At 54.8% G+C, this 12,915-nt stretch overlaps 1 protein-coding gene across 1 annotated transcript in view; it reads left to right on the top strand.

Moving 5' to 3' along the window:
- LOC124233135 (coiled-coil domain-containing protein 33-like) overlaps positions 1-12,915 on the top strand; it is a 105,293-nt gene that overhangs the window by 41,309 nt on the left and 51,069 nt on the right. Inside the window, exons 6-10 of the mRNA XM_046650273.1 lie at positions 1,265-1,381; positions 4,679-4,770; positions 5,987-6,107; positions 11,095-11,224; positions 11,865-11,998. Coding sequence (XP_046506229.1) covers positions 1,265-1,381; positions 4,679-4,770; positions 5,987-6,107; positions 11,095-11,224; positions 11,865-11,998 — 594 coding nt within the window. The remainder of the gene's footprint in view (positions 1-1,264; positions 1,382-4,678; positions 4,771-5,986; positions 6,108-11,094; positions 11,225-11,864; positions 11,999-12,915) is intronic.

Below are 12,915 nucleotides of genomic sequence, written 5' to 3'. Positions count from 1 at the left end.
CTATGTTCCAGTCCTGGGCTAGACACTATACACACAGTCTCTAATGCTCAAGGTGAATTGTAGTTGGCAGACATAGGACTAGGACTCAGAGAGAGGACCCCTCTCCTCCTGGGTCACAGAGCAAGAGAGCAGCAGAGTCTAGGGTGAGCCCAGGTCATGCTGTCTCCCAAGTCAGTTCTTTCTTTGCTGCCTCCGTGCACTGCCATGGCAGGAAGAAGGCCCAGGAGAGTTGGGGTATGTGGGAGATAAAGTGTTCCCCAGAATGCACCCATCCAATGGACAACTGCGCATGAGCCTGGAGTGGGGAGCCTCAGGGCCCCTCAGTCCATGGCCTGAATGCCCCCAGGCTAGCTCCCCTGCCTGCCCCTCTCCCCAGTGCTGATTGGTGGAAAGGAGAATTCACTGGTTCACTGCTGAAGTACCTATTAAGCGCCTACTGTGTGCCAGGCACTGGGCCAGAGATGAGCAGAAGCATCATCACCGCCCCCCTCCCCCCCGGCCCCAATGTGCACTCAGACATTTGTAGTGGTTTAGAGTAAAGAACAATGTGAAGTTAGATTGTCTAGAAGCAGATCTGCTGCTTGCTTGCTGTATATCCATAAGGAGCTGCCTAGGGGTAGGCCTCCATTCCTCATCAGCAAAATTAAGACAATATGCCTCTTTGCGTGGCCACTTGGAAGATGGCATGCAATAATGGGCTTAAAGCCCGTAGCAAGGTGCGTGGCACACAGTAGGTGCTCAGTTGGGGTTAGTTCCCCTCCCCCCTCCCCTCCCAGGCCTTGGCATTGCCCTTCTTTCCAGGAGACTCCTCAAACACGGCCCCAGGGGGCTTTACCTGCCCTAGGCCCTGAGGAGAACCCCAAGCCCAGGGCCTCAGGACAGGGCATCAGGGGCAGGCAGGGGAGCGAAGACCCAGAGAGGTTAGTGACTCACCTGGGAGACAGGACTTCAACTGTAATTCTGGGAGCATCACCCAGCCTCCCGGGTCTCTGTCCACTTACCAGGCCTTGTTATCACATCTTTACAGAGAGAGTAGGAAGGCTGTGGTCCTTGTGAGGGCGATGAAATATTCAAATAGAAAAGGGAAGATTTATTATATTGATCTCCTTGGAAGGGCTCGCAGGGACCATGAGCTTTAATTATCAGCTCGGAGTCCCAGTGGAGCAATGCCAAGTGATTGTCTGCGGAGGACTGGATTTATGGCCAGGTCTGCCCCTTAGTCACTCTCCTTCTTGTGTGTCTTCTTCCCCCACCCTGTCCCCAGCCCACCCAGTCTGGGAAAGCTGACAAAGACGCTGCCAAGACCCAAGTGTACGCAACAGTCGTTCGGAAGAGCAGCTTCATCCCCCGCTATGTCGGTTGCAACCACACAGCTCTGGAGGTGCTGGGCTTGGGGCCCTCAGGATGTGGTGGGGCGGGAAGGGACCAAGCTTGGAGAGGCCCCTAGGCCCTGCCCTTGACCGCTTCTGGCTGGCCTGACAGTGTGGGGCAGGAGTATGAGAGGAAGAAATCAAGAAGGGAGAAAGCAACCAGGCCTTTCAAGAATAGTGGGAGCAGTTTGTGAAGAACAAGCTCTGGGACAGATGGTGGGGATGATGTGGACGGAGATGAAGATACGATGCCTACCCAACCTTTTCCAGGACGTTCCAGGCACATCATCTTGCCTTAACCTTGCCCTCCCTCGCTCTGCTCCTCACACACCATGCAGGGACTGCTGCTGGACGGGAGGTTCCCGAAGCCTTCTGTCTGTCTGAATCTCACGGAGGGAGGAAAAGCCCCCTCCTTGGCCCACATTCCCTGGCTGTTTTCTCTCCTGTTCTGTCTACTCCTGGAGTAGTAACCCCTGACCTTGGGTATACATTCCCCAAGTGAGAGTTTTAGGGCCTCCCCACCCTTCCTTGAGTTCTGTTTCTGAAGAGGTTTGGCTGGTCTTCCAGGTAGGTGTTCATACATTCATTCAACATCTGTTTAAAGAACCTCTTCCGTTTGCCAGGCCAGGGCCAGGCCTAGCTTGGGCATAGCTTCCACACATGCCTCCTCCCCGAGCCCCTGCCGTTACCTTCTAACCCTGGGCCTTTCAGCAGCCTCAGGAGGACCAGTGATGCTCCAGGAAGATGTGGTCCAGGAACCTGGGCCCTCTGCATTTCCCCAGCCTTCAAACTGCCCAGGGGTGACAGACTCTAATCCAGCCATGGCCTGAATATGATCAGGGCACAGCCGGGAGGCCCAAGCTCTGGGCTTCCCTGCCCCAACATGGCTGATCTGACCTGCCCCATAGCACTGTGAGCTGGCAGGACAAGAAGTGTTCGTTAGTCCCATTTCACAGCTGGAGACACTGAGACCCAAGCGGAGTCTGGTATGGCAGCCTAGAGCTCCTGACCCACATCTCTGCATCCCCACAGCCACCCCTTGGATGCCAGCATGTGTCAGACCTGCAAGAGCCCTCTGCTCCCATCTCCCTACTCTCTTCTATCATGTTCTTTCCTGAGGATGGCCAGCAGCTTGCTGTCTCTCTCTCTCTGTCTCTCTGCCTGCCCCCCCACCCCCGACACACACACACAGCAAGGAAGAGTGACAAAAGCTTGACTTTGCTGTCCCCAGGTCATAACCCACAGGGAGGAGGCCATACCCACAACACCTAGGCAAAACCTTGGCCTGCAGGGGGGCCCACTGTGGATTTGCCCACCTCCCTTCCCAACCCTCTGACTCATCCCATAGCATCTGGGCCCCTCAGCCTTCCAGCCCCCAGCTGCTCCCCTGCCCTGGCACAGATGTCTTCCCTGTCTGTGCCTGATGGCACAGCGGGAGAAGAAATTGCTCTCTTCCTCCCCAGGCTGTCAAGAGTAGGTGTGCTTGGGCAGCTGTCTCATTCACACCTGACCATTCAGTACAGAAGAGTTGTAAATTAGTTCCCCCTACTCCCAGACTGCCCCTCAGCCCTTATACCTTTTGGAGTCCCTGTGAGCAATAGGGTTTGACAGTGTTCCAGTGAAATCCCTCAAGGCCAGATCCCCACCCCCACCCAAAGATTGAAATGCCACCATCAGAGACTCAGTCCTTTGACTTTGGTGAGGGGTTTCAATCTCTAGAGCCCCCAGTGACAGCTGAAAGGCCCAACTATTTTAAGCCCCAATCAGCTCACACCTGTGTGGAGTTAGCTGGCAACCAGCTGAGATGGGTCCTGGCAGAGGGGCTTAGGGGAGGGTACTGAGGGGGAGGAGAAAAGGGAGAGGGATCCAGGACAAGCTACTACTCGCAGGTCTTCTCCTCCTATTGAAGGTCAGAGCTAGAAGGTCCAGGGAGAGTAGGGTCCAACCCCTCAGTGTACAAGTTGGGAAACTGAGCGCCAGAATGGAGCAGCGACTGGCTACGGTGACAGTGACCCAACTGGAGTAGACCTGGCAAGGGCCTCTTCCCGTCCTGAGGGCTGCCTCCAGCGTGCCCCTCAGCCGTGTCCAGAGTCCCTTCCCCTTCCTGCTTTTCTTCCCATCAGCACCACATAATTAGGATCCCAGCCATCCTCCAAGACCAGCTCAACCCGCCCCTCCCCAAGGCCACTGACTGTCTCCTCCTGCTTCCCCGCCCAGGTCTCTGGGGTTCTCTGTCTCTCACTCATAAACACAGTCAACTTGTCCCTCCTCTTCTCTCCTCTTTTCTTCTTCATAAACACAGCACTCATTTATCCCACAAACATATATTGAGCTCCTACTCTTTGCCAGTTTTTTGCTAAAAGCTGGGAATACCACAGTGAATGAGATGGACATGGTCCCTGCCCCTGGGGACAAATGGTTTGAGTCAAATGGACAGAAAATAAACAAGAAAGAAATTAGATTAAACACAAACTATGATGGTGCTATAGAAGAGGCAATCCAGGGGCTGAAGGAGTAGTCAGAGAAGGCCTCTCAGAGGTGGTGACATTTAAGCTCTAAAGGAAGAGAAGGAGCCAGCTACTGAGTAAGTGAGGGCAGGAGTGGGGAGTCTAGGCAGAGGGATTAGCTTGTGCAAAGACCCTGAGGCAGAAACAAGTGGGGCATGTTGGAGGAGGGAGAAGAAAGAGGCTGGAGCAAAAAGAGTCCTGGAAGGCTGGCAGGAGATGTGGGCCGAGGGGCAATGGCTATCATGGTAAGAATTATGGAATTCATTCCAAGCGTGGTGAGGTGGGAGGTGCTCATTGCATGGCCTCAAGCAGGGGAATGACGTGACTCAATTCATTTTTAAGAAGGCAGTTTTTGCCACTGGGTATCAGATTGCCTAGGAATGGAGATGGGTTTGGGGCAGGAGTAGAAACAGGAGCCAGTGAGGGGTCGGAGAAGTAAAAGGAGCCCCAGGAATCACAGCTGGAAGGAGTTGGGGTGAGGACTGAGGGGAGAATAGGAGCCCATTGGCGAGAAAGGGGTGAGGGCCAGGAGCAGGTCAGAGCTGCTTGGGACGGCAGTGGAGGTGTGTGGGCACAGAATTTGTGTCTTCTCTCCTGCCTTCCATGCCTAGCCCAGGGTCTGAAAGAGGGCAGCCTTGAGCAGAGAGAGACCCGAGTGTGGCAGGAGCAGGCGGGAGCAGGTGCAGAGGTGTGGAGGCAGGGACGAGCCCGTTGTTGGGTAGGAAGTTGTCAGGCGAGCTGCCCATGTCCCCGAGAGGGCCCAAGGCCCCCAGGGGCTCACCTGCCTCCTCTCTTCCCCAGGTCTTTCTGCGAGGAGTCAACGAACCCCTGGCCAACAACCCCAACCCCATGGTGGTCATTGCCAGGGTGGTTCCCAACTACAAGGATTTTAAGTGAGTGGGGCCCAGGTGGGTGTGGGCAAGGAGCAAGGGGAGGGCAGAGGACAAGGAGGGAGAAGGCTGTCATTGCCACCACAGGCCATGATTCCAGGAGCCATAGAAACCTGCCCATCCCAAGCCTTTCAAACCTCCCCACTGGGTCTGAGGTCCCGGGAAGCTGCCCACAGCCCCTAGACAGGGGCAGTTCAGACCTCTCCTGAGAGCAGGCTGGGAGGGGAGCCAGTGTAAGGAGGAGGAGAAGGTGTCTTCACCCCCTCCAAACCTCCCTCGCATCTCACCCCCATCACATCCACAGTTCCCCCTGCCCCACTCTAGTTCAGGGTCAAGCCTCCAACCCATGGTTGTCCCCAAAGGAGGCAGGCTAAGGGTCAACTCAGAACATCATGACCTTTAGCCCTGCCTAGGAGTCCCTTCCCTCACCATCTTGGAGGTCTCCCTGGCTCTGCCCTGGCTCATCCCCGTCCTCCCCAGACCCCTTTTGGGGCTTGGTGGATTCACATTCCTCAGGAGGGGATTCAGGCTGGTTTGGCCACTGGAGGCTGCACACTGCAGTGAGTTCCCCAGTGAACATGTGACCTCTGTGACAGCACCACCTCCTGGGGGTCAGCTGTCTGCCTCTGTCACTTCCACTGACTCTGATGGCCCAAGAGGACTCCCTGACTCATCTGTGCCACCTGTTGAGTTCTGATGACCTGTGAACCCGCCTTGCTTACAGGAGGAATGAAGATGGCTGATGTACTCACTCAGTGCACAGATGCACACACACACACACACACACACCCTGAATCCTACCCCTGCAGCCTCCATATCCCCCAAGCCTAAACTGGGATTCCCACCCTGGGAGTGTGTCACTCTGGCAAGTCTTCCACAGGTGAGGCAGGGATGCAAGGCCCATTTTAAAGATGGGGCAGCTGAGGCCTTCTGATGTGGCCAAGGCCACAGTGAGTCATGGGGAAGGGAACCTGGGGGCTGCAGCCCATTTCCTGACCAAGACAAACTTTCCCAAGGCTTTGGGCGGTGATAAGAAGGACCAGGGCCCATCACCTGTCCAGGTGTCCAGGCCTGAACTACGTGGGCCACCGCACTCTCCTCTCTCACATCAATCCAGAGCCCACGTGGGAGCCCTTGGCTGCCAGGCTTGGGCACAGAGCCAAGTGTGCCAGACACTCGTAGCACTCCTGTGCTGACCCCTGTCTCCTTGCCTCCCCAGGGTCAATCAGGTAAACCAGGACCCGACATCCCTGGGGCTGCCCATCACCTCACTCTCTTTCCCTATCCCATCCGTGATGAACTTTGATGTTCCTCGAGTCAGCCAGAACGGGTGCCCTCAGGTATGGCTCCTTCCCTCATTCACTCCTCCTCATTCACTTCCTCATTCCCTGTCACTGGTTCGTAACTCACCCACTCCTTCAGTTATTCACTCAGTCAGTCGGCTGTTCACGTGACTGTTAAGAGTGTACTGAATCCTGCCGCATACCCAGGGCCATGCGCGTCTCTACTGGGGAGAAGTGGCCCTCAGGAACTCTCTGCCTGGAGAAGAAAGGAGCCACACATGTGAAAAGGTTAAACACTAACATAAGATAATCTTTAATCTAATAACAAACCAGGAGGGACTGTCAGAGCTGTAAAAATCAGAGGAGGGAAGACACAAAAGGACAAATACTGTATGATTCCACTGACATGTGGTACCTAGACTGGGCGAACTCAGAGACAGAAAGTGGCACAGTGGTGCTGGGGGCTGGGCAGGGGAGAATAAGGAGTTATTGTTAGGTGGATACAGATTTTCTGTTTGGGATGATGGAAAAGTTCTGGAGATGGATGGTGGTAATGGTTACACAATGTTGTGAATGTATTTAATGCTGCTGAATTGTACGCTTAAAAATGGCTAAAACGGTAAATTTTATGTTATGTATATTTTACCACAATAAAAATTTTTTTTTTAATCAGGTAAGAGGGATGTGAAGCCTGGGTGATGAACGCGGGCATCCAGTCACAGGTCTCTTGAGTTTTCAGTAGGAAGGGTTGCTGTAGGGTGATTGAGAGCAAGAGCACAGCTATGGGTGTGCAGGAGGACTGGAGAGGAGGGGAGTGTGTTTGAATATGTTGGGAAGTGTGTGCAGATCGTGGCTGGGTCCAGCGGGTAGCCAGATTAATCTCTTCCCATAGTCTGCACTTCAGTGGGAGCTTGCCCCACATGATGGTCCCAACATTTTCCTAGGCCTTGAAGAAGACACGGGTGCCTGAGAAGTCCTTCCTATTGTCTGTCCACCAGCGTTCATGTCTGGTATGGCAAATATAGAATGAGGCACCCCTTTAGAGCCCCAGCCTTCAGTTAAAGGCAAAGACATTTGAAGAAGGCTCAGACACGGACAAGAGTGATGGTGCCAGGGAGGGGTGGGATGAAGGGGGGACCCTAGGGACAGAGGCTTCAAACTCAAACCAATCCTCGGCCTGATTTCCCCAGAGTCATCTCACACATGGCCCTGCATTTGCCCAGAAAATTATGAACCAATCAGCAGGCAGTCTCGAGGGGCAGCAGGCGCTGGCTGCTTTAATGAGTGAGCCCCTCCCACCCCCAGGCCCTCTCTGGCTGCCTTTGTTGCCTAACTAGTCTGGTGGGGGAGGTGCCCCTGGCCACAGACTTACCCCCAGTGCCTCTTGCATGTGTGGACTCGACGCCAGAGGTCTAGCAATGGCAAGACACTTGTTGAAGGTCACCTGGCACCATGGCGGTTGGGCCAGGTTGAGAGCTCACTGGCAGCTGGCATAGAGGTGCCCAGGTGCCAGCAGTGAGAAGACAGGGGCAGGCTTCTGTGTCACAAGGTGGAGAGAAGGAGGGAGTGGCCAGCACCCTACCTGGAAGGGGCACCAGTCAGCAGCCCTGGGCTCAGTGGGCACTGCCATCTCTTCCTGTCTCAGGCCCTATGGCCAGTCTGTATCCAAGCTCTCATGGGGCCCCTTTCCATGCTACAGACCCAGCTCTAAGGCCTGCCTCATCTTCTCTTGTCTAGACCACTACAGCAGCCTCCACTAGGTACGCCCCCATCTGTCCTGTGAGAAGTAGCCACAGAGCCCCCCACTCAGGGCTGGGCCCTTCCCCTGGACCCTTCGTCCTATCACCGACAAAGCCCTCACTGTCAGCCAGGTACACAGACCTTGTCCCCTCCAGCCACCTGGCTCACTGTTCCACTTCACACAGGCTTTCTCTACCTCCACTCGATGTGGCTGTTCTGCACGCCCATACTATCCTCTCTCACCTGCCCCTCAGCCTGGAATGGCCTTCCTCCTTCTTACCTACTGCATGATCCCTCAGGTCCTCGCTTCCCCAGGTCAGAAGTCATAGCTTTCTCCCCAGACATCCCAGCTCCCAAAACCCACAACTTGCTTAGGCCTCTGCATGGATCAAAGTGTGTGTGTGTTTCGGCGTGGGAGGGAGTGGGTGTCCTATCCCCTTGGAAGAAATGAGCTCCAGAGGGGAGCAGGGGTTGGCTCTAGCTCCCCCACAGGCCGTGCAGCACCCCAGAGGCATCCAGCGTGGAGAAGCCCCCAGTCAACATTTGCTGAGTTCAGGTGAATTGAACTTCCACCCTCACAGAATATCCCTTGTCTCCTTCAACCCTCACAGCAGCCTTTCAAAGCATGGAGCATAAAACGTTTTCCCACAGGACAATGACAAAGCCAGGTCCCAGAGAGGGGAAGGGACTTGCCAAAGGCCACACAGTGAGGTTGAGGCAGACCTGGGCCCAGAGCCAAGGGTCCTAACTCCCTTGAGGCCCCACCCAGCCCCACTCAGCTACTCTTCCCAGGATGCCGCCACTACACCTGGGCAGAGCAGGCAGTGTGTGGGTGGGTGTCGGTGTGGGTATGGTGGGCCCCGGGGGAAATGGAGGAGGGCCCGTGGGCCCATGTGAGGAAGGCTGTGTTGCCAGGGAAGGCAGGTCTGCCTCAGTGGCTGGGGTTAACGGCTTTGCTGAAGATCACAGCTGAGAGTCAATCCCATTCCTTAATTCCACAGCCCGCCTTGGCCTTTCCCGTCAGCATCTGTGGACAATAGCTTCCCCTTCCCCCACATGCCCCCAGCACCTTCACCAGGGCCCTGGCATCAGGCTCTGAAGGGAGTTTAACCTTGATTCCTTGCGACCCCGCCCCCCAATCCCATACACACACAGGAGAGGCTGACCCTCCCTCCCCAATTCTAGGTCCAAAGGGATCTTTCCTGAGGGACTCATCCTGGGAAACCATTCAGGGAAGGAACTGTCCTTACTGGGCAGGCAGACACCATTTCTTGCTTTGTAGATTCCATTTAGACACATTAATAGGCCCCAGAGAGGACAACCAGCTTCCATTAAATACTCTTCTTCCGAGGAGGGGCAAAGATAGGGCAGCAGGGGGCTGAATCCCAGGTCTTCCTTGAGTGCCGCAGTGCCTGGCAGATGGTCCAGGCTATGTGGGTGCCCCTCTGGCCCCAGGAGAATGAGATGGCTCTGAGTTGGGCATGGTTTGAGGATCAATCCTGAAAGGCCACTCCCAGGCTTGATGGCCAAGTGGCTGTCCCTAAGCTGCCACCAGAGGCTGCTCTCAGGAACACTCCCAATCAACCCAGTCACTGTCCCTGTGTTCAGGGCCCCTGGCCCCGAAGTGACTGCAGCTTATCTCCCCAGGGGCAGGGGCAGACACAGCTGAGCCTCAGTCTGGGCCTCGGAGAACAGAGCACGCACATTAGTGAGATAGGCATCAGGGCCCTGCTGCCGCAGGGGGAGTGGACCCCCACTGATGCTTTGCCATCCTGCATCAATAACTCCGGGAACTGGTGGTGCATTTGTGCTGACCTTTTCGAGTGATGACTGATTCCCACAGGGGAGCAGGAGGTGGGAACAGGAGGTGGGAGTGGCTGCCTCTGTTGCTGACAGCCCCTGGCTGGGGGCAGAGGCAAGGCAACCCCTTGGAGAGTCTGCGCCAGTGACCCCCAGCCCCTCCCCGTGTTGGGACCGTGGTGTGACAGGCTGATGCCCCCATGTCCCATGCCCCACTCCCCACCTTCCGGCCTTTGCAGATGCTCGACCTCTCACCTGGAGTCCCTCCTCATTCCAGGCATCCTCTGCACATGCCATGCTTGGTGCCACCTCCCCATTTTTGCTTAGGCTGTTTTCCCAGCCAGAAGACCTTCCTCCCTTCAACCTGCCAAATCTTCCTTCAGAGCCTTCCTCAGGTCCTGCTTCCTCCAAGACAGCTTTTCTGATCACCCACAGGAATGTCTCATACAGCCCTTTATTGGGGTTCTGTAGTTAATGCTTTCTTATTTCATTGTTCAAATATTGCCTATGTGTGTGCCCCAGCTGCTGGCTTCATGTGCCGTCAAGTCCCCCGAATGCCCCATGAAGACCCATCATGGGCTCTGCAAGGGGCTGGGAAACCTGTGTGAGGCAGAGAGGGGCTGGGACAAGGGTAGGGGTCATGTCTAATTTGGCGTCTATGACACCACCAGCCATGGGTATGAATGCTGATGCAACTCTTAGGAAAAGTCTACCCATGATGAATCCAGTGCCTTAAAATACATGTGTCCTGTAACTCACCAATTGCATTCTGGGTACTTGTACTAAGGAAGTAATTTGATACGGAGCTGTGTGTCAAAGAACATTCAACATAGTGTAATTATAGGAAAAACGGGAAGGGAGAGACCAGGGCATGTGCACACGACAGAATATCCTGTGGCAACCAAAGTCGTGGCTAACAACTGTCCCTAGGACTCTGGATAGGCTTAGGTTCTAAGAGTAAATGAGAGGCTGGCCCGGTGGCGCAGCGGTTAGGTGCGCACTTTTCGCTTGGGCGGCCCATGGTTCACCAGTTCAGATCCCAGGTGTGGACATGGCACCGCTTGGCACACCATGCCGTGGCAGGCGTCCCACATATAAAGTAGAGGAAGATGGGCATGGATGGTAGGTCTGGGCCAGTCTTCCTCAGCGAAAAGAGGAGGATTGGCGGCAGTTAGCTCAGGGCTAATCTTCTTCTTCAGAAAAAAAAAGAGTAAATGAAAAATGCGGGATATTGGGATGACAATTATGCAAAATAGGCATAGGGAAAAAGGTGGAAAGAAATGGTCTTATGAACAGTTGTCTTTAGTGTTGGAATTTAGGTGGACTTTTTAAACCTTTCTACTTTTCCATATTTTCCAAAATTTATTCATTAAGTGTGTGTTGCTTTTATATTTGGGACAAATGTTTATGACATACATAGACACTTACACAACCAAATATCCAGCCATCCCTTGATTTGGGAGAAACGGTGGCCCCACTACCTGCTCCCACCTTCTGCTTTCAGCTGTCCAAGCCCGGGGGTCCCCCGGAGCTGCCCATGTGGAATCAGTCCTTCCTCTTCCAAGGCCGAGATGGAGCCACCACCTTCTCAGAAGACACAGCCCTTGTGCTGGAGTACTACTCCTCCACCTCAAGTAAGTGCCACCTGGTGCCACAACAGGGCAGCCATGCATCAGGACAGGTGTATGAAAGTGTTCAGCCCATCCTGCCTCTGCCTCCTGCAGGGATGGGTTAAGGGGTCCAGGTCCCAAAGCAGCCTCCCAGTGCATGCAGATAAGTGGGGAGCGCCTGGCTGGCTTCCTTGTCCAAATGGCAGCTCTAGGGCAGGGGCCAGGACGCGTAGGCCTTCTTTCCATAATAGATGCAAGCGTTTTTATTGCACCACCCCTATACACCTCTCAGTGAGGAGGGAGGGAGTGGAGCCCTCAGGGCTCACATCCTGTGGGGTGGACAGGGTTCAGAGACCAGCTGATCCACAGTCTTAGTTTCACACTGTAAGAATGAAGCCCCCAAAGGTCAGAGACAAGGGAGATCAGTATACATACCCAGACACAACTATGTTTAGAGTTGGCCTTGAACTCAGGAAGCCCTGAGGAGAGAGGAGAAGGAAGATATTTGTACAAGAAAAGGCCAGGAGGCAGGAAACAGATGGACAGTGTGGATGGGAAAACTAGATGTTGGGTACCAAAGGATGGGGCCCGGGTGGGGCCTCAGACGCTGGGATCCGGGAAGTGGGGGCTTTGGCGGGAGCCCCAGCTGGTCCTCCCCTCGCAGTGAAAGGCAGTGAGCCATGGACCCTCAGCAAGCCCCTGGGCGTCTCCGTGTTGCCGCTAAACAGCCGTTTGTACCGCAAGATGCTGACAGGGAAAGGCCTGAATGGGCTGCGTGTGGAGCGGCTCCCCATCACCGTGAGTCCCCCACCAGGGACTGGGCCCACGGCAGGTCCACCTGGTCCCAGCCGCCCCACCCCGCTCCACCTTGCCCCACCAACATGGCAAATCTGGCTTCTCCAGCAGCTTCCACCAGGGCTCCCACCAGGGAAGCTGACCACTGTCAGGTGTGAGAAGCTCTCCTGAACACCAAAAATCTAGGCTTGTGATGAAATTGCCCGAGCGACTTGGAGAGAAGCACGGGGAGGCCCTTCGGGAGGGCAGCGAGAGCTCAGGCCTTTAACCAGCTGGACCTGCCTTCAAATCCTGACTTGCCCTAGTCCTCACTATAGAAGCTGGGGCAAGTTACTTAACCTCCCTGAACCTGAGTGCCCATCTCTAAAATGGGAGCAGCTTGCCTGTACACAACCTCTCTGCATAACAAGAGAGTCAAGAGGCCAGGCTCCGGAGCCAGACTGTCTGGGTCCAAATTCCGATTCCACCCCTTACCAGCTCACATGACCATGGGAAAACTGCTTAAAGTCTCAGTGCTGCAGTTTCCTTGTCTGTAAAATGGGTTCATATTAATAGTACTTTACTCATAGGGTTGCTGTGAGATTTTTTGAGGAAATACCTGCAAAGCACACAGAACAGAATGGGTTCTCAATAAGAATTAATACGTTATAGTCATCGTTGTCTATTTCTAAGCTACCTTTTTCTCTGAAATACTTCTGGCCATGATGATGCTGTAGATCTCACAAGTGAGAGCTTCCTGACTCTGCCGGGAAGCAGGTCTGGAGGTCTGGGCAGGTCTCCGGTGGAGGTGGGAGGGTGGCATGGCAGTGGTGAGGGGCGAGCAGAGCCAGGAGACCACCTCCCACCTCCCTCCCACTCTCCAGGCATCCCCCGCAGCAGGCACTTTCCTGGAGAATCCAGACAGTGGGTGGAATAGAGGC

The sequence above is a fragment of the Equus quagga genome, unplaced genomic scaffold (assembly GCF_021613505.1).
Source record: "Equus quagga isolate Etosha38 unplaced genomic scaffold, UCLA_HA_Equagga_1.0 153_RagTag, whole genome shotgun sequence".
Classification (NCBI taxonomy): domain Eukaryota; kingdom Metazoa; phylum Chordata; class Mammalia; order Perissodactyla; family Equidae; genus Equus; species Equus quagga.
This window is presented reverse-complemented; position numbering and strand designations above follow the sequence as displayed.